General features: G+C 41.4%; 1 protein-coding gene across 4 annotated transcripts; it reads left to right on the top strand.

The window, feature by feature from the left end:
- The first annotated feature begins 5,396 nt into the window (after positions 1-5,396).
- On the top strand, positions 5,397-19,871 carry LOC143291722 (uncharacterized). 4 transcript variants are annotated; one of them, XM_076601762.1, is made up of 7 exons: positions 5,397-5,493; positions 7,673-8,523; positions 10,617-10,846; positions 13,036-13,176; positions 14,312-14,420; positions 15,091-15,248; positions 19,689-19,871. In XM_076601762.1, exons 2-7 carry the CDS (start codon positions 7,899-7,901, stop codon positions 19,857-19,859), a joined length of 1,434 nt encoding a protein of 477 aa, XP_076457877.1. In that variant the 5' UTR covers positions 5,397-5,493; positions 7,673-7,898; the 3' UTR covers positions 19,860-19,871. The 4 variants fall into 4 exon arrangements, with proteins under 4 accessions (XP_076457877.1, XP_076457880.1, XP_076457879.1 ...); XM_076601765.1 differs by having other exon boundaries at positions 5,462-6,846; XM_076601764.1 differs by lacking the exon at positions 5,397-5,493 and adding an exon at positions 7,154-7,360.

Below are 19,871 nucleotides of genomic sequence, written 5' to 3'. Positions count from 1 at the left end.
TTCGGACAAATCCATAAACGCTACACCACATCTGCAAGCCTGATGCCTGACCAGTAGCATAACCCAGCGCGTTTCGTCAGGCCTTGAGTGCATGCATGTATATTTCTGTACCGATCAGAGTGGATTCAGTCTGCACACTTTAGCCAAACCCTTCTGTTGCCATGGGTTCTTTTTAAGTGTGCCAAGGGCATGCTGCTCACGGGACCTCGGCTTATCATCTCATCTGAATGATTGAACCTTCAGTTTGATTTTCCAGTCAAACGTGGGAGAAAGGGCGAGAGCGGGATTCGAACTCCAACCCTCACGGACTCTCTGTATTGGCAGCTGAGCGTCTTAACCATTCTGTCACCTTCTTCCAATTGCTATTGAAACACCACACAACCCAAGCCCTGTACACACCTTGCCGTGTCGCGTCCTCCACCACCCAGCCTCCACCACTTCCCTCTCCCCATCCACTCCCTCTCGCCTTCCGACTAGTCAAGGCCACTCCTTACACCCGGGCGATCAGGAAGTTGAGAATTACATGTGACACATACGTAAGAACAGAGAGACGAGAGGGGGTCGGGGGGGGGCGGGGGGGGGACGAGAGAGAACAGAGAGGGGGGGGAGCAGCGAGAGAGAAAAGAGAGAGGGAGAGAACAGAGAGAGAGGGAGGGAGGGTGAGCAAGAGAGAACAAAGAGAGAGTGGGAGAGAGAGAGGGGAGAGAGAGAGAGAACAGAGAGAGGGGGGAGCGAGAGAGAAGAGAGAGAGAGGGAGGAGCGAGAGAGAAGAGAGAGAGAGGGGGGGAGGGAGCGAGTGAGGCATTTGCATACGAAGACACACACAGGTACACACCGGCATACACACACACACACATACAAACTAAACACGCGCATACACACACACACACACACACACACACACACATGCATGCATGCATGCACATACACACCACAAACACACACACACACACACACACACACACACACACACACACACGCACAAAACCACATGCACACAAAACCATCCAATTAAAAATCACTGAATAGACGTTAGTAAATGATTCACACACACACACACACACACTCACACAGACGCACACACACAACACACAGATGCACGTGCGCGCGCGCGCGCGCACTCACACACACACACACACACACACACACACATACACACACACAAACCATCCAATTCAAAATCACTGAATAGACGTTTTTTAATGATTAACACACACACACACACACACACACACACACACACACACACACACACACACACAACACACACACACACACACACACACACACACACACACACACACACACACACACACACAGCTTTCTGCTGTGTTAAATCTTACCAGATGACCTGGTCTGTGTTTTTTTTACCAGAAATGAACACCTGCAAGGAACCCCTCTGTTTTTCAGAAATGAACGACTGCTTGGAACACTGCTTTGTTCTCTCAAACAAATAAAGCTTGGCCATGTCGCTGGTAGTGCTTCTCTTTCTATGTCCCTCTTTCTTCCCATTTTAAGTCACATTAGGCTGTCGTTCTGTATATTTATATCCGTCTTCTATCGGTATGTCTGTCCGTCAGTCTGTCAGCCTGCCGCTCCGTCTGTCTGCATGTCTGTACTTGTGTGTGTTCGTGACAAAGGTATTTATTCCAACTTTTTTCACACGAGGGGTTAAACAAGGCTGTATGCTAAGCCCACAGCTGTTTTCCTTTTTCATTAATTAATTGGCTGTAGAGTTATCAAAGAAGGGTAGACATGGAATACAAATGATACCTGGCGCAACAGAATTTTCCTAATGCTATTTGCTGATGATGTTCTCTTGTCTGACACACCCATTGGGTTACAAAATCAATTAAATGCCCCTAAGCAAGAAACACACAGACTACAATTAACAGTAAATCTCGATAAAACTGATATTATAGTCTTCCACAAAGGAAGTCATCTTTCGACTCATGAAAAATGGTGCTATGGTGATAGAGAAATACAAGTAACCAATTCATATAAATATTTAGGAATGTTATTCACAACTAAATTGAGTTTGAACTGAAATGAAGCAAAGAAAAGGGAAAAAAGGTGTAATCCAAATTATAAAATCACTCAGGAGACTACGGTCGTCTGATGCACAGCTTCTCTGGAAACTATCGACACACAAATTGAACCAGTCCTGAACTATGGAGCGGAAATACGGGGACTCATGACAAATAATCAAATGGAAAGAGTACATACTTTTGCAATGAAGCACTTTCTTGGTGTCCCATTACATTCATCAAACACTATGATGTATGGCAAAACTGGCAGGTACCAATTGCATATTAAATCAATTCTAAAATGCATGAAATATTGGCTCAAACTTACTAGACTGCCAACATCATGATTATGTAGGTAAGCATACGAGATACTGCTGCTGCAGGAGGAGAAGGACAAACAGAACTGGGTATTCCACATCAAGAAAACACTAACGGAACATGAATTCGGTCTGGTCTGGATTTGCCAAGGAAGTAGAGTAGGGCACGAGAGCGACTTTGTATCTGAATTTAAAGATAGACTTATAGCATGTAACTTCTTCTTCTGCGTTCGTGGGCTTCAACTCCCACGTTCACTCGTATATACGCAAGTGGGCTTTTACGTGTATGACCGTTTTTACCCCGCCATGTAGGCTGCCATACTCCGTTTTCGGGGGTGTGCATGCTGGGTATGTTCTTGTTTCCATAACCCACCGAACACTGACATGGATTACAGGATCTTTAACGTGCGTATTTTGATCTTATGCTTGCGCATACACACAAAGGGGGTTCAGGCACTGGCAGGTCTGCACATATATTGACCTGGGAGATCGTAAAAATCTCCACCCTTTACACACCAGGCGCCGTCACCGTGATTCGAACCCGAGACCCTCAGATCGAAAGACCAACGCTTTAACCATTGGGCTATGGCGCCCGTCCATAGCATGTAACAAACAAAACTGACACGGAGAGATAGAGAGCAATGATAGGTATAAATGGTTCTATTCATTTAAATCAATTTTTCAAACAGAGAAATATATCAATATTGAAACAAACAAGTGGCATAGAATCTGTTTTGCGAGGCTCAGATTGAGAGCACTTGGACTGAATGCCACCAGAAGATGGTTCGATTCAGACGCAGCAACATCCCCTTGCCGCGAAAACCCAGAAGATGAAAACTATTTCATATTTAACTGCAAAAGATACGAAGAATTGCGAAAAAACTGTACCCTTTTCAATACAGCTCCAGTGCAGAGAAAAGATTTGTTCAGCATACTGATGACAGAAAATGAAGATGATACTGTCACTTGCAAACTGTATCCGAGGCAGTAAATATACGTAAAACGTCTACTATTGGTCCAAACACTCATTAATCAATTAAAAACTTTGTATGGGTTCTATGAGGGGGAAAAAGACATAGACAAAAAGGAAAGGTTACATTTGGATGGTCAAATTCGACAATGCATTTTTATGATGTGTTCGTATTGATATGATGTGTTTCGGTGTTAAATGCTTAAATAATCATTATATGTTTTATATGTATTTTGTTATGTGTTCGTATTGTTATGATGTGTGTCGATGTCACATGCTTGAATAATTATTATACGGATTATATGTACTTTGTTTCCTGTGTACTGTTCAAAACTTGGAGACGAACGACTGGGAGGGGGTGGGGGGAGAAGGGGGGGAAGGGGAGGGGGAAAAAAGCAAATGACAAAGTACCAAAGTGCCGCTTATCCCTGAGTAGTTTAGTTTACTTTGATTATGTTTCTCCTTTCTGTTCCATTGTATTTGTTTTGCACCATTTTTGTTCTGATTTGTACCTACTATATCACTAGACCTTTACAGCTAATGACATTAAACATTTCAGTGTTCTGTGTTCAGTGTTCACCGACTATCTCTATCTCAAAAAGATTCAAAGATTCAAAGAAAAATATTCCTTTTCCCCTTTTTGGGGTGTGGAGGATACAATAACAAAACATTCTCATTGAATCACAACTTCAGTCCAACGATGTATACGAACACACAAATACGCACACCCACGCACGCTCAACCAATCATCTGCATCCATCCTCATCTAAATCTCTTTGAATCAGTTTGCCATTCATTTTTGTAGTCAAAACAGACACAGACACACACACACATAATTTCCCTGCACAGTTTGTTTCAAGGGGGCATACAAATTTCTGGGTTGATCAATCAACCAGGCAGTTCAGCTACTGAATGATCAACTGTCTACCTGGTGACTGACCAGCAGAAAAGTAGACAGTCAACTGACTGACTGACTGGCTGACTACTTGGCTGACTGGAGAGTAAAGGAGCAACCAGTCTGCTATGAGCCAGCCGATCAGTTATCCAACACGCTGTGAAATCAATAGTTAAATATATGAAAAGAAAAGGGCTTATAAAAAGGGCTTCCCACCCACACACTAAATGTACCACCTTCCAACCACTCCACTTCTCCACTTCAAGCAGGCAAGCATGTCAGAACAGGGAGAGAAACCGACCTCTCCATTTCCTTAAACGTCAATGCAAGGTCCAGCGTGAAAAACGTTCCAGTTATGTTAAACCTGATAGAGACAACAAAACCAGACGTAATCACTGCAACCGAAACAGGACTGGATAGCAACATCGCAGATTGCGAGATCCTTCAAAGTCTTCAGGCGCGATAGAAACCGGGAGGACGGAGGCTGCTTCGTTGCAGTAGCTGATCATTTGACGAGCCACACAGTTCCCGAACTCGCTGTCCCCGAGAGAGTGAACTAAATGCACAGTTGTCATTACCATTGGTTCCTCAGAGCGCTCACCGTCTTGCCTGACCTGCCAGTCGACGTCACCCCCACCTGATCACCCCCTGCCTCTTCACTGCTTTCCGCTTACCACACAGTGTTACTACCCACTGCCGTTTTGTGCCCTCCACTGTGCATTGCTTTGCTCGCAATGTGCGTGTTTCCGTGAGGGGTTTGCTGCATGTCTGTACAAATGCACAGAGGGTTTCGGGGTGTATTCTCTCTCTCTCTCTCACCGACAAACGTGCGCGTGCATGCATGCACAAACACACATACACACGCACGCACGCACGCACACACACAGACAAACGTACGCGTGCATGCATGCATACACATACAAATGCAAGCACACACACACGCGCGCGCACGCACACACACGCACATACACACACACATGACACACAGGCATTCATACACACGTACACACACACGCGCACGCACACACACGCACACGCGCGCGCACACACACGCACACACACACATCACGCACGTCTGCACGCTCGCCAACCTCCTCCACCGACTCGCACATGCACTCTCTTTCTTACACACATTCACCGACATACACACTCTCTTTCTGTCTCCTAATTTTTAGCAGCCTGTTTACCAGAAACAAGAAGTTGGCCGACGCCTTTGCCGCAAAGACAGCCTCGTTGCGAATCAGTCGCCACGTTTGACCTCCTGTGCACATGGAGCATATGAAGGTGACATACCTCATGTTCTTAATTTATTTCTGGGGTGGATGTAGTGGTAGTACTGGTGGTCACGATTTCACAGTGAGTAATGTTTAACTGTTGTGCCACGACACTGGGAAACATGCTCCAAAATCACCTTGTTGCATCGGCAAGATCCACAATTATTCCCCTCAAGACGGAATGAGTCGTGTTCACAACAAGGCGTGGACCTTCACTCCACCAGTCACACAGAGGGCAGGAGGGGAAGAAATGTGGATACAGCCGTTGTACGAGTGTATCAGAGTGTGTTGATCGCTTCGTCTGTTACCTAGCTAAACCCTGTGTTGTTGATATATCTTTGTTGATTAAAAAAATAATAATAATGAACATAGTGTGAGTGGGGCTAAAAGTAATGGGGGAATGAAAGTGGCCAGTTGGAAATTACACCCGACGAAGTTATGCTTAAGTGTTTAAACTGAAAACAAACAAAAATTGAAATAAGTAAACGGATATAACATGCAAGTTGAAGTAAGTTTATGATCAGAGTTGTTTGCTATGAGAGCGCACCTAGAAAGATATAATGGATTTAGTGAACGATTGGGTGACTGACAATTATGAGTTTTGAACCATGAAGGCTAGTGTCTTGTCTTCTCGAAAGTGTCAGTGTTAACTACCTTGTAAACACCCAATATCTAGTAAACGCCCGACCACTATTTTCGGTTAATAACCGTGCACAGGGTAAATGAATGGTGAACGCCCACTGCCCATTTTGACAACAACAAAAAGAGAGAAGAAAATGACCGTGAACTGATAATTATTCACACTGCTATTTGTAAGGGTGTTGCTTTACACAGTGATGCAGATGAAGGCCTGGACATAACGAACATAATGCCTAGATGAGATGTCATGGTTCAGGGAAAACCAAAGTGAAAGCACCATGTTTCTCCACGACACAGTATCTTTGTTCCCACTCCTAGCCCAGCCAGTGCTGTGTGGTGAAATCAAGTAAAAGGAAAATGGCTCCCACAAAGGGTAAAGTACCAGGTTAACACCCACACCCAGCTTTAGGGTGAAATTTGTGCAGAGTGGGGGAAGTAGTTGACAGCACAGCAAGTGTAGGGCAAGAAACAAACCATTAGGTATAGGCATGGTAATCAGTATGTTAAAACATTGCTGGGACCTACGTGTCTGCTAATCGCTACAGAGGTGCGTGTAATGCCTCAGTGGTGTTGTGAAAAACAGCGTCACAAGCACCTGCAGTGGTTGGGAGCAGAGGATGGAGGGTGTAAACAGCGTGATGAAATTCATCAGATGTGTTTGGAAAACAGGCCTTTGTTGTTCACAGACCTGCTATGGCCATTCAGCACCATGCTATGTTTCATGGTTTGTATGTCATATAAACTGTTCACCCGTGGGATATTGTAACTGATTGTGAGTACAATGCCTAAATCATTTCATGGTTTTGCATTAGTTACATGAAAGGACACAGGAAACGAATGATGAGCGCCCAAAGGCAGCTCTCAGTCGGCTCCACCCAGCAAAGCAGCCTGTTTAGCTGACTCTGTGTGTTGTAAAGTGCTTAGACCGAGGATAGGAGCAAAATAAGTATTGATATCCTCCTCCTCCTCCTCCTCCTCCTCATCATCATCATCATCTGTGGGGCTGTGCATGATGAGAAGGGTTGCGGCAGGAATCCCAGGTGAAGAAAGGGCAGCTGACTTGAAATGTAGGGTTCAGTGACAATGGATAGGCCTGCTGGTGAATACATGTTGTCATTTCCCCAGACAGTTTGTTTCAAGGGGGCCAAGAAAATTCTGGGCTGATCTTTGTTCACCACATCTGGAAACGAGGACAACAACAACAACAAAATAGTGCCGTCTCAGTGGGACTTCAACATGTGCGTTGTTTCTTGATGTGAGTTTTCGTGCTAGAAGTAAATGGAAATGTGACTTTTCATGTAAGTAGAAACCAACAAGAGTTCATTTTGAAGCTGAATTATGTGGTAAAAGTAGTATTCGTAATAGTTGCAGCGGTAGTCGTTGTCGTCATCGTCGTAGTGGCAGTAGTAGTTGTTGTTTTAGTATCATAGAAAGTATAATTTAGAGCAGTGGTTGCAGAAGCAACAGCAGCAACAGTAAACGTGCTTGTTGAAGTGGCGGTAACTCTTTATCTCCCAGCCAATTGCAAATGATGGCTTCTTTGTTTACAGGTCTGCCACTAACAGTGGTTACAGGAGAAACCCCTTGGAACTTTGACATTCATAGGAGATCAGCTACATTTTTGCTGCCTCGTATTTTGACCAAGTCCTGCCGAGTTCTATCACTGAGTGTTTCATGTATGGACAGTCTTCTGGCACATAACAAGCTGCACATATCAAAATAGTAAAGATTCAAATAATCTAAAAGCCAGATCCTCCGTCAGCATCAAATTCAGCGATGGATGAACTTGCCAGAAAACTAGAAGAACTTACTGCCAAGTTTAGCCTCCTGGAAAAAACAACAACACTTCTTTCTGGAGATCAAAAGACATTGGATGAGAAAAACAAGCATCTGACATCGGCCATTCACAATGGCATTGCAGCCCTACAAAGCAATTATGCCAAGGTTCAAAAAGACCTCAAAAAACTTCAAACAGATCGCGAGGTGGATCGACAGGATGTCGCTACATTACAAAAATGCCTTGACACATATCAGGAAGAACATGGGGAAGTTGTAAAAGAGCACACTAGAATGAAGACAGAGGTGAGTAGCCTTCAGATGAATCAAGCTGACATGGCAAAGCTGCACCAGAACCATGGAACACTGTCTTCAGATGTTGAGGTATTGAAGGCAGAAGTGAAGCAGATGAAGAAATCGGTGCAGCAGAACCTGGACAAACTGACTTCAGATGTGGAGGTGTTGCAGACAACTGTAGAACAGATGGAGACATCCCTGCAACACAAGGATACTTTGACGTCAGAAGTAGATGCACTGAAAACGGATGTTATACAGACGAAGGCATCACTAGAATCGTCACTGACGAAGGCAAATTCAGCCATTTCTGCACTGGAGAGGAAACTGAGTGAGTACATTCCAGATTATAAAGTGCTCTTTCAACAAGATATCCTCTATGTCTGTGATTGTAAAGTGCCCTTTCAACATGCCCTTTCCACAAGATATCCTCTATATCTCTGATTGTAAAGTGCCCTTTCAATAAGATATCCTCTATATCTCTGATTGTAAAGTGCCCTTTCCACAAGAAATCCTCTTTGTCTCTGATTGTAAAGTGGCCTTTCCACAAGATATCCTCTATGTCTCTGATTGTAAAGTGCCCTTTCCACAAGATATCCTCTATATCTCTAATTGTAAAGTGCCCTTTCCACAAGATTTCCTTTATATCTCTGTAGAGTGCCCTTTTAACAAGATATCCTCTATATCTCTAATTGTAAAGTACCCTTTCCACAAGATGTCCTCTATATCTCTGATTGTAAAGTGCCCTTTCCACAAGATATCCTCTATATCTCTGATTGTAACGTGCCCTTTCCACAAGATATCCTCTATGTCTCTGATTGTAAAGTGCCCTTTCTACAAGATATCCTCTATATCTCTGATTGTAAAGTGCCCTTTCCACAAGATATCCTCTATATCTCTGATTGTAAAGTGCCCTTTCCACAAGATATCCTCTATATCTCTGATTGTAAAGTGCCCTTTCCACAAGATATCCTCTATGTCTCTGATTGTTAAGTGCCCTTTCCACAAGATATCCTCTATACCTCTGATTGTTAAGTGCCCTTCCAACAATAATTTATTTCCTCTATGATTTTATTGTAAAATGCCCTCTTCAACAAGATTTCGTCTACCTGATTGTTAAATGTCCTTTCACCACCAGGATTGTCACTGTCTGTATGTCTTAACTTCCGTCTCTGTATTTTTGTCTTACTTTCTTTCTCTGTATTCCTAATCCTCTGTCTCTCTAAAAGACAACCCGTTTTCATTCGTGGCCTATGGTAGAAGGGATACATTTGATTATTTCTTTACCCATTCTGAGAGGGTCACACTTTTCAGGTGGAAGCAGAGGTCTTGGGCACCTTGTTAAGTAGTTGTAGCAATGTTGATTTCGACTCAGTGTTGATGCTAACTGTAAGCAAATTCACTTGAAGAAATAACTCGCCAAAGAGAACGTTGTCCAATATCTGGAGAGGTTAACGCTCTGTCTCTCTTGTTGGCCTGTGGCTGCAGGTCGCAATGATGCCCATGCAGGGAATTCCTCGCCACTCCTTCCCCTGTGTGTGTGTGTGTGTGTGTGTGTGTGTGTGTGTGTGTGTGTGTGTGTGTGTGTGTGTGATTATGTAATGTAATACGCGCAGTCTCTGAATCTGTATTATATTTTTGTGCGCTAAATTATCTTTCTTCTTTCTTTGTGAGTTATCGCTTGCTTGTGTGTGTGTGTGTGTGTGTGTGTGTGTGTGTGTGTGTGTGTGTGTGTGTGTGTGTGTGTGTGTTTAATGTTTATTGTAAAGCGCTTTGAGCTCTCTTTGAGGAAAGCGCTCAACAAATGTCCATAATTATTATGATTATTATCGGATCAGCGAGGTTTTACACAAAGAGCCAAACAGGTCGAGGAAATAACTTCCATCACCTCAAAGTTATCAGGGCATGGAGCCCTCCAATGATCATGATCATGGCTTAAAAGCCAAAAACGGACGAACTGGGGAAAAAAAAACTCCCAGGGCACAAGAAATAAACGTTGTTTTGCCTTGCCTTGCCTAAACATTGTGATTGAGTTCGTAGCAGCATCATACAGGGTAATGATGGAACACGTTTTATCATCTGCTTCAGCCGCGGGAAACAGGGACATCCTGCGAGAGAGTGCTGGCAGCAAGGTAAAGTTTCCTTTCACATTTTCCACACCCAACACTTTGTGTTTCCTGTGCGGTAGAGCCTCGTTGTGGTCAATGATTATGTAATCCCAACGTTGTGAGATGCAGGAAGTCATATAGATGTTAAAGCACAAGTGTCTGGTCAGCCTAGATTCTTACACCGGAGCAACTGCCCGGGTGGTTCTAGCAGAATCAAGGGGTAGCTGTGTCCTGCCTTTCGCCAGGGTATATATTTCAAAGCCATATGAATGTTTTTACCATTGTGTTCTCCTGCTTGTGTTGACTGTGCTGAAAGGTTCAGCTGGTGGGACTCTACGCGTCTTGTTACTGGGAAGGACTGGGGCAGGAAAGAGCTCCCTCGGGAATACGCTGCTGGGAAAGAAGGCTCCCAAGATCACACGGGAACAAAGACCCCCTGGTCCTCACAAAGACCCAGAGATTGGATTCCGTGTTGGTCGTGGAGTCTGTTCAGAGACCATGTTTTGTGAATGGTACAGAGCACAGCGGTTTGGTACGGTTCTGGAGGTATGTCCGAGACATGTATAATGACACATGTTTATTTGTCAGGATCCAGCAAGTCCAACAAAGACGAACAAAATTTGTGCAACTATTGTGTAATACAAATGTATTAAACAACATGAACAAGTAAACAACCACGTGCACACACACACACACACACACACACACACACACACACACACACACACACACACACACACACACACACACACACATGTATTAAAAGGAAGCATAATTGCAAAACTATCTCGGCCTTTATGGGGAATACTTGGTCAGGAACCTCAAACTGACACACATGTAGAGAGAGGGAGGTAGATAGATAGATTGATAGATTGTGTGTGTGTGTGAGAGAGAGAGAGAGAGAGAGAGAGAGAGAGAGAGAGAGAGAGAGAGAGAGACTTGACACTTTTTGACACCTTCAAAATTTAATGTCATTGGTCATGAGGTCCTTATGATATGGGCGAATGGATCAAAATATTTATGTTGGATAACAAAACATTACAATAAGGACTGAATATTTGCGAAAGCAAATATCGAAACAAAAGAAAACGCTTTTTTTCCATTGAAGAAAAAATATAGCAACCAAAAGGCCACGTAGCACATTATAACTTCGTTCATTAGTCCATCAATGAAACAGATTCCATCAGGTAGTTACAGAGGACATGTCCTGTAATACAGTTCGTATCTGTGAATTCTCTTTTTTTGCCTGATCTTCAAGGCTTTTGATACAAATTTTGCCATCACCTTTATTACTTCGTGATCTTCTGATGTTAACATGCTAAAGAGATCTTTCCTATTTTTCTGTATCTTTAAAAAAAAAAAAGAAAAAAAAAAAAGAGAAAAAAATAAAATAAAATAAAATGAAGTAAAATAAAATAAAATAAAAATCACATATTCATTTATCAAATCTTCACAACATTTACAACCATAAAATGAATTTCATCATTGCCTCTGGAGTAAAGGGCATGATAAATCTGTAGACGTACCTGGGACATGTCATTTTTTTTTTTTTTTTTTTTGTATATATACCAAGAGTTCTTAATCTAAAGTCCGTGTGTGTGTAAAAGAGAGAGAGAGAGAGCTTGATTTAAATAAAAATACTGCCATTGCCATTTTTGGTTTTCTAACAAGGGGGTAACAACAGTCTTTGACCCACTTGAGTAAACAATGTGAGTAATAACCCGGTGTTCGGTTGTGTGTGTGTGTGTGTGTGTGTGTGGTAAACATTAACATTGTCATTTTAATAGTTTGTCTGCCAATACCAAATTTGGATTGAAAATATTGGGTAACAAACCTTCACACTCATACCAATAATAGTTTGTTATTCTTCCGGATTAAAATATATTTCCGGATCTTGGAACGGTTTATTTCGTTGAAGATCCGAAATAGAAAAACATGGTTTGGTTTGAAGCCGGTTTTTTTCTTGTCCGCATTAAAAAATAAATAAATACAAATTTTGGCCAGAACACATGCAATGACACTAACATCGTTGACGTGTTTACTGCATATGAATATTTTAAAATGGATATTGAATTAACTAGAATGTACATAGAAGTTGAATGGACCCAGTTGTAGTTTCTGCCGGCTGAGACTGTAGAACATGATCTCTGAAGATGTGAAGAATGCAGATACATGTTGTGGTGTGCTTGAGGCGATGACAATGTCTCCTTTACCGGGGACTTAAAGAATTTCTTAAATGCCCGAGATATAACAAACTAACATGTTTTTTTCTCCATCGTCAAAGGTTTCGTTCAGTCCTGCATGGGGAATCCCCGAAAATCTCACGTTGTCTCTGCTTGAGTATTCTAATCTGTCCGTGTTCGATTTTAATTGTTCAGCTTCCTATCTAATTTTATGTACCGTGTTTGTAAGTCATCGTAATTACTCTTTCCCATCACTGGATTCTGTAAATGTTGTATGTCCGCTGTCATGTCTGGCGCTGCATCTGTCGAGTTATCTGTGATCTCTCTCTAGCCTGTCACGTCGTCTGATTAGTTCCTGTCCCCCTCCACACACACACACACACACACACAGAGAGAGAGAGAGAGAGAGAGAGAGAGAGAGCAAACAAGTGTTTCTCTGCAACTTCTACCACAGCCCAGTTATACATGACCAGAATAACGCTGAAAACAAGAGAACTGCTCTTGTTATTCAGCCATCTCTAATAAAGCTGATGACTGTGTGCACCGCTGCAGGTGACGGATACCCCGGGCCTGTGTGACACCCACTTGGATGAAAAACTGATCTACAGGGAAGTGGCGAAAAGTGTGGCTGTTGCTGCACCTGGACCCCACGTGATCATCGTTGTTTTTCGGTGTGACAGGGGGTTTAAAATGGTGCGATCACTTTCTTTGTTGATCAGTGAATGTATAACCCGATATGTACACACGGGAAACAAAGAGAAAAACATTTCGAAAGCAACTACACCAACAACAACACCACCACAAACGGCAAAAAAAGCAACCAAACAGCAACAACGCAACAACAGCAACATTCTTTTTTTTATATGATTATTGACTTCTCCTGGCTGACGATTTATCGAAAGGGGTAGTGTGCCGGAGAAACAAATTGCGTTTCTACCAGGTGGCGATAACGAAATATTTTTTTGTTTATGTTTTGTGGATGAAGACGCGTGTAATTTAGATTTGACTATTCAGCTATGTTGTTAATGTTTTGTTGCAGAGTATAAAAAGGTCTATTTTAGTGTGTTTGTATGCATTGCGGTATCATCTGCAAACATCGAACAAAGAGACAAATCATTTGTATGGATAGAAAATAACAACGGACCCAAATAGGAACCTTGTGGAACTCCACAAATGATGGTAAAGATGATTCGTTGGTAGATGCAAATGCAAAAGAAAATATTTCTTTTTCTCTGAACGTCAGTCTTATTTGCTATCAGAATAGTCTCTTTTCTTTGTTCTAATAATCCACGGTTGTTTAGCATAACTTTTCACATGTTTCGTTTTGAATCGGGAGTGGTTATTATACACATTAACAAAGGAATGATACCAAACGTCAAGTGCTTCTTCAGGACTAGAGAATTGATAAACGGCTGACATATTGCGATTTCTGTAGAAACACATTCTTGTCAAGCTGTTGTTGGAAGCTGTTCTTCACAAAACAAAGTTAAGTGAACATTCAAGTATAACAATACTTAAGTTGACAAAATATGTTGATGGGAAAACTCATACAGGTGAACCAAAGTAGCAGGCTGGTAGTGTTGTTGGAATGACTATATATTTGAAAGCATCTGTAACTGTTCGTCGGTGTATGTATTATAATTCTCAGGCATTGCCTGTTTTGGGGGAACTCTGGCTCCATGATCATTTTAAAAGCTGTGGATATTTTGATTTTGATGATGGTGATACTGGAAGTGTGAGTAGGGGGTATGGAAAATGGGGATTCACTACTTTGTGATTTCAGAGAGAGAGAGAGAGAGAGAGAGAACATATATTTGTGTCATTTCAGGAGGAGTATAAAGCATACCTAAAGATCAAAGAGCTGTTTTCTGATGAGATCAAGAAGTACATGATTATTGTCTTCAATGGACTTGATGGATATGGGGACGATTCCATTGGTAAGAACCACCCTGTCATGTATTATAATATTTTGTTCCTACCTATCCATACCTATGATTTGTTGGGTGGATACAGAGTGATACTATCACACTGACTGAACAAAATCGTTGGCTTGTCTGTATTGATCATTATTAGATTGACTTATCAGGATGGTAACAATTATGTCATTTGGGACACTAAAACTCTAGAATTTGACTATACTCTTACATAATAATAATAATAATAATTAGAAATTCACAATGGTGATGATGACGATGATGATGATGATGATATTGTTGTAATCAAAATATCAAAATATGATATATGATATTGTTGTAATCAAAATATCAATATGATATATGATATTGTTGTAATCAAAATATCAAAATATGATATATGACAGATATGCATCGACATGCATGCATTTGTGCAGCTGCACTGGCACATAGCTCCCAGAGTACACACACACAAATGCTACTGTGTGAATTTCCATGTGCTCCAAATGTGTGCATGTACATAAAAAAAGTAAATGTGTCCCCCCCCCCCCCCCCCCACCCCCGGCTTCCTCTCTCACTCCATTTATCTCTTTGACTGTCCATTTCCTTTCCTCCCCTTTCCTCCCCCCCCCCCCACACCCCCAGTGTTTGTGTTGTGCCCCAGTGACCTCACACTCTATTCTGTACCTGACAGATGACCTCAGAAAAGCCCTTGATGCTGAAATCTTTAAGTTCGGAACCCCCATGACAGACATGATTCAAGACGCTGAAGGCCGCTATTTCGGCATGGACAACACGGCATCAAGTGAAGAGAGAGACAGACAGGCCGAGGACCTCGTCCACATGATGCAGGTATTGTACACATTGTTTGTCTCAGGGCTGTCACATGCTCTAAAGAGGGTGGTGATCAGTTTTGCAATCACAGTGCAACACTGTCGTATTGTTCGGTGAAGCAGATGACTCTCCACTGTGTTGTCCCACTCTACACATTTGAGCCCGGTGTGCACAGCTCTGGGCTTTTTTCCTATTTCATTGCTCAGATTTCATAGCACCAAAAATCTGATGTTTGATCCACCACACTTTGCAATTTCATATGAGCAGCCTGTCGCCAAAGATGGTTTTTTTGTTTTTTTAATTTGTTTTAAAGACAGTTAGATATTTCACAAATATGTGACTCTAAGTGTAGATACGTTTTCATTTCCCATATCATACACCCTAGAACCTTTTATCCGCTTCTTGTTGCGAACGTCCTAAATTGATAATAAGTATAATTATTTAGAATTTAGAAATGAAATATATAAATTTATCAAATGTAACATTATATCTGTGAACAAAATACCTGTAAAATTGTGGTCAGCACTGGAAATCTTCAGTTAGTTGCAGTGCTTCATACGAAATTCTTAGCAGAACGTCTTGAACTTTGGTGGAGATAAACGCAGTAATAGGTTCATGCCCAGTTACCAGCAGGATCATGACCACCTGCTTACGAGCAAAACCATTCAATATCACGATAGTACAGCTATATTCCCAAATTCAGATTATGATTATCACCAGTTTACACACAGCTTCAAATGGTCATCAACAATGTTGACAAGAAGACTCACTCAGGGTAACTGGTAAGCCAGTGATGGTAAAGAAGCCCATGAGGACTGGAAGAATTTCTGCAGATCCTGCTGTAATGAGAGTTCCAATAACAGGGGTCTGCGCCAGCTAGAATTCTCCTGTGACAATCACTTTTGTTTTTTTTACTAACACTCTTGGAGAGCATACAAAATCCTGATGACGAACCCGACACTTTCGAATGGTCACTATCACAGCCAGACAGACATGTCTGTACAAATGATGAGCTAAAGAGAGGGACAACAGCCTTGTCAAATTCAAGTTTTACAATCTGAAAGATCTGATCTTCCCTGAAGAGTTCAAGTGGCTGCAACACAAAATCCCCTTGAGGAGAATCTTGAAGCCTTCATAAAGAAGAAAACCAATCAGCCAAGAGATGACAGAAACAACGCAGGTCCATGGGATAAGCTGAATGACATCAATGTCAAGACTGAACACTGTATGAAATGACAACACATCCATGAAACACAAGATAAGGCTCCTGCGTGCACTGGAATATTTCAGTATGCATGCAAGGCAAGGACCCTCATGGCGGACTGGAATATTTCAGTATTCATGCAAGGCAAGGACCCTCATGGCGGACCGAAATATTTCAGCATGCATGCAAGGACCCTCATGGCGGACCGGAATATTTCAGTATGCATGCAAGGACCCTCATGGCGGACCGGAATATTTCAGTATGCATGCAAGGACCCTCATGGCGGACCGGAATATTTCAGTATGCATGCAAGGCATGGACCCTCATGGCGGACCGGAATATTTCAGCATGCATGCAAGGACCCTCATGGCGGACCGGAATATTTCAGTATGCATACAAGACATGGACCCTCATGGCGGACTGGAAAAAATAATTGAAGCCATAAAAATGAGATGCAATCGCAAAGTATTCAGCATCAGATGCACCAGTGATGGAGTGCACCATCAGCACATTGGAACGAAAGTAAATCCACTAGTCAATTAAGAAAAGTAAACTACGTTGCATACCCACGAAACAAGAAAAACAAGAGAGGCAAGGCCTTCAAGAATCACTTGATACACTTAAAAAAAATCTAATCGTTAAATTGTGTCCTGTATTTTTTATTGTAAAGGGTTAAAGGAAAAAGAAAAAAAAAAGTCCCAACAGCAGATTCGAACTCCGCGGGTTCCGGTGAGAAGAAACTGTCTTACCCATTACACTATCGTGGCTCCTTTACTGACGTTCAAAAATTTAACATTTAAATATGCTTTTTTTTAAAAGGGCGATAAATCGATCGCGGTATTCGCAGTGAGAACGCTGTATAAATCATATTATTCTGGTGTATCTTGGGCATTCAAAAAATCTTTAAGGGCAATTAAAAATTCTTTTTAAGTCCGCGGTAAAGGAGACGTGGCTATCGCCGCAATCACACTGCAACATTTAGCTGTTTTCTCTGGATCTAGATAGATGTACAAGTTAAGTTACACCCGGTTGACATGCTCGATTCAATTTCTCTTTTATTTTCATTCTAGTTTTATAGTTTTAAAGTTGATATGAAAATTGAGTATTTTGTTAAACTAATAACATGTAGAGCCAAGTACAAGTACTTCTAAACGTCGTATGAAGTGAAAAGGGCTTCATTTTGAGAAAAGTCAAGACTGGAAATTTTTACGTTTCATCAGTTCAAGGGTATTAACTCTCATGGTTTATTATTTTTAACTGTGAATTCCGACTGATTCTGTGGATATTTTTATGACAGTTTGAGGCATAATCCAGTAAGTGATGAGGCGTTCACAAATCTTTCTCTGAATAAATATTTAACGGTCTCCTTCTCCATCTTTCCACCACATGTTATCGTATATTGTCGATTGAATATAGGATTGAACGGACAGGTCAACAACTTGAAACAAAATGGCGTCGTTCGCGTTCACGAAGAATATGAGCACGCGCTTTGAGCATGTATAAATATGTGTACGCAACTGATTTTTGCCCATGACCTTCAGGGCTCAGCCAGCAGATCTATAAAGTCCACTCGTCGTATTGATTTTAGTATTTCCCGAAAAAGACCAATTGGGCGAATAAACATAGTGAAAGCCCTGTACACTGAGAGTAAAACACACAAGCTTTTTATGTATTGAGTATAATTTCAAAATGTAATGTTTAAGATGAGAAAGATCAGTTTAAAGCAAATTAAGCCCCATAGCATTAATTACAGATTAATTCCCCTTTTTTACTATCTGCACCAAAGACATGCAAAATAAATATAACTTCCATGCTTAGCAAAAGAAGTTCCTGTTTGAACAAAAAATGATAATAATGACTGCTCTTGTTGTTGTGTCAGAATATCAGATCAAAGTCCCAAATTTAGAGAATAATAAAAAAATTTTTTTAGTAAATTCAGTTTGCATATAATTTGGCTTCTTTAAAAAAAATTGTGCCCATCCCAGAGGTGCAATATTGTTTTAAACAAAATGACTGGAAAGAACTGAATTTTTCCTATTTTTATGCCAAATTTGGTGTCAACTGACAAAGTATTTGCAGAGAAAATGGCAATGTTAAAGTTTACCACGGACACACACACACACACACACACACACACAAAGGCAACTGAACACCGGGTTAAAACATAGACTCATTTTGTTTACACAAGTGAGTCAACCCCCCACCCCCACCCCCCGACCCCACCCCAAAAATAACAATCGACGGACTGAATACATTGAAGAGTGGACAGGAGAACAATGTGCAGAAAGCCAGGTTTGATGTCAAACCTACAGACCCAGATTTGGTGAACAGTTTTTCTGTGCACCCCAGTGACTGTTCACAATGCTAAGGAAGAAGAAGAGGAGGCTGTTCACCTCTACCGATCACTGACATTGTGCACAGAATGCTGTACATTTTACTTGTCTGTCTTGTCTTGCCTTGCCCTCTTCGTCCTGTCACGCCATGCCCAGCTCTGTATCAAATTGAGCCATTCTGCTCTCTTTTTCTTGTCTTGTCGTCGTCTCGTTTTTGACTCACTTGTGTAAACAAAGTGAGTCTATGTTTTAACCCGATGTTCGGTTGTCTGTGTGTGTGTGTCTGTGTGTCCGTGGTAAACTTTAACATTGACATTTTCTCTGCAAATACTTTGTCAGTTGACACCAAATTAGGCATAAAAAAAGGAAAAATTCAGTTCTTTCCAGTCATCTTGTTTATGTTTAAAACAATACTGCACCTCTGGGATGGGCACAAAAAAAAAAAAAAAAAAAAAAGAAAAAAAAGAAGCCTAATTATATGCAAACTGCATTTACTGTTATATTTATATTTTTTGTATTCTCTACACTTGGCACTTTGATCTGATATTCTGACCCAACAACAAGAGCAGTCATTATTATCATTTTTTGTTCAAACAAGAATTTTTTTTGCTAAGCATGGAAGTTTTATTTATTTTGCAAACATTTTGGTGCAATAGTAAAAAAAAAAGGGAAATTACTCTGTAATTAATGCTAGGGGACTTAATTTGCTTTACACTGATCTTTCTCATCTAAAACATTACATTTTGAAATTATACTCAATACATAAAATACATAAAAAGCTTGGATTTTTTAAAGTGTATCACAAGTGAGTCTTGAAGGCCTTGCCTCTCTTGTTTTTTTTTTTTTGTGTGTGTCTCTTCACATGACTCTGGTCTGATTTAGTTTGTGAACGATCTAAATTTTCCTTTCGTGTGATTTCAGACCCTGGTGAAGAGCAACGGCGATGCTTGCTACAGGACAGAGATGACGAAAGATATCACGCAGCGAGTGGAGAAACTGGTGAAGAAGGAAGCTGCAAAGAAAGGTGTGTCCCACACCGAAGCCACAATCAACGTCAAAAGAGACATCATCGCTGAGAAGTCTCACTGGTGAAATAAACTGAGA

Source organism: Babylonia areolata, chromosome 17, assembly GCF_041734735.1.
Source record: "Babylonia areolata isolate BAREFJ2019XMU chromosome 17, ASM4173473v1, whole genome shotgun sequence".
NCBI classification, from domain to species: Eukaryota; Metazoa; Mollusca; class Gastropoda; order Neogastropoda; family Buccinidae; genus Babylonia; species Babylonia areolata.
Note: the sequence above shows the minus strand (reverse complement) of the source record. Positions and strands in the feature narration are given on the sequence as shown.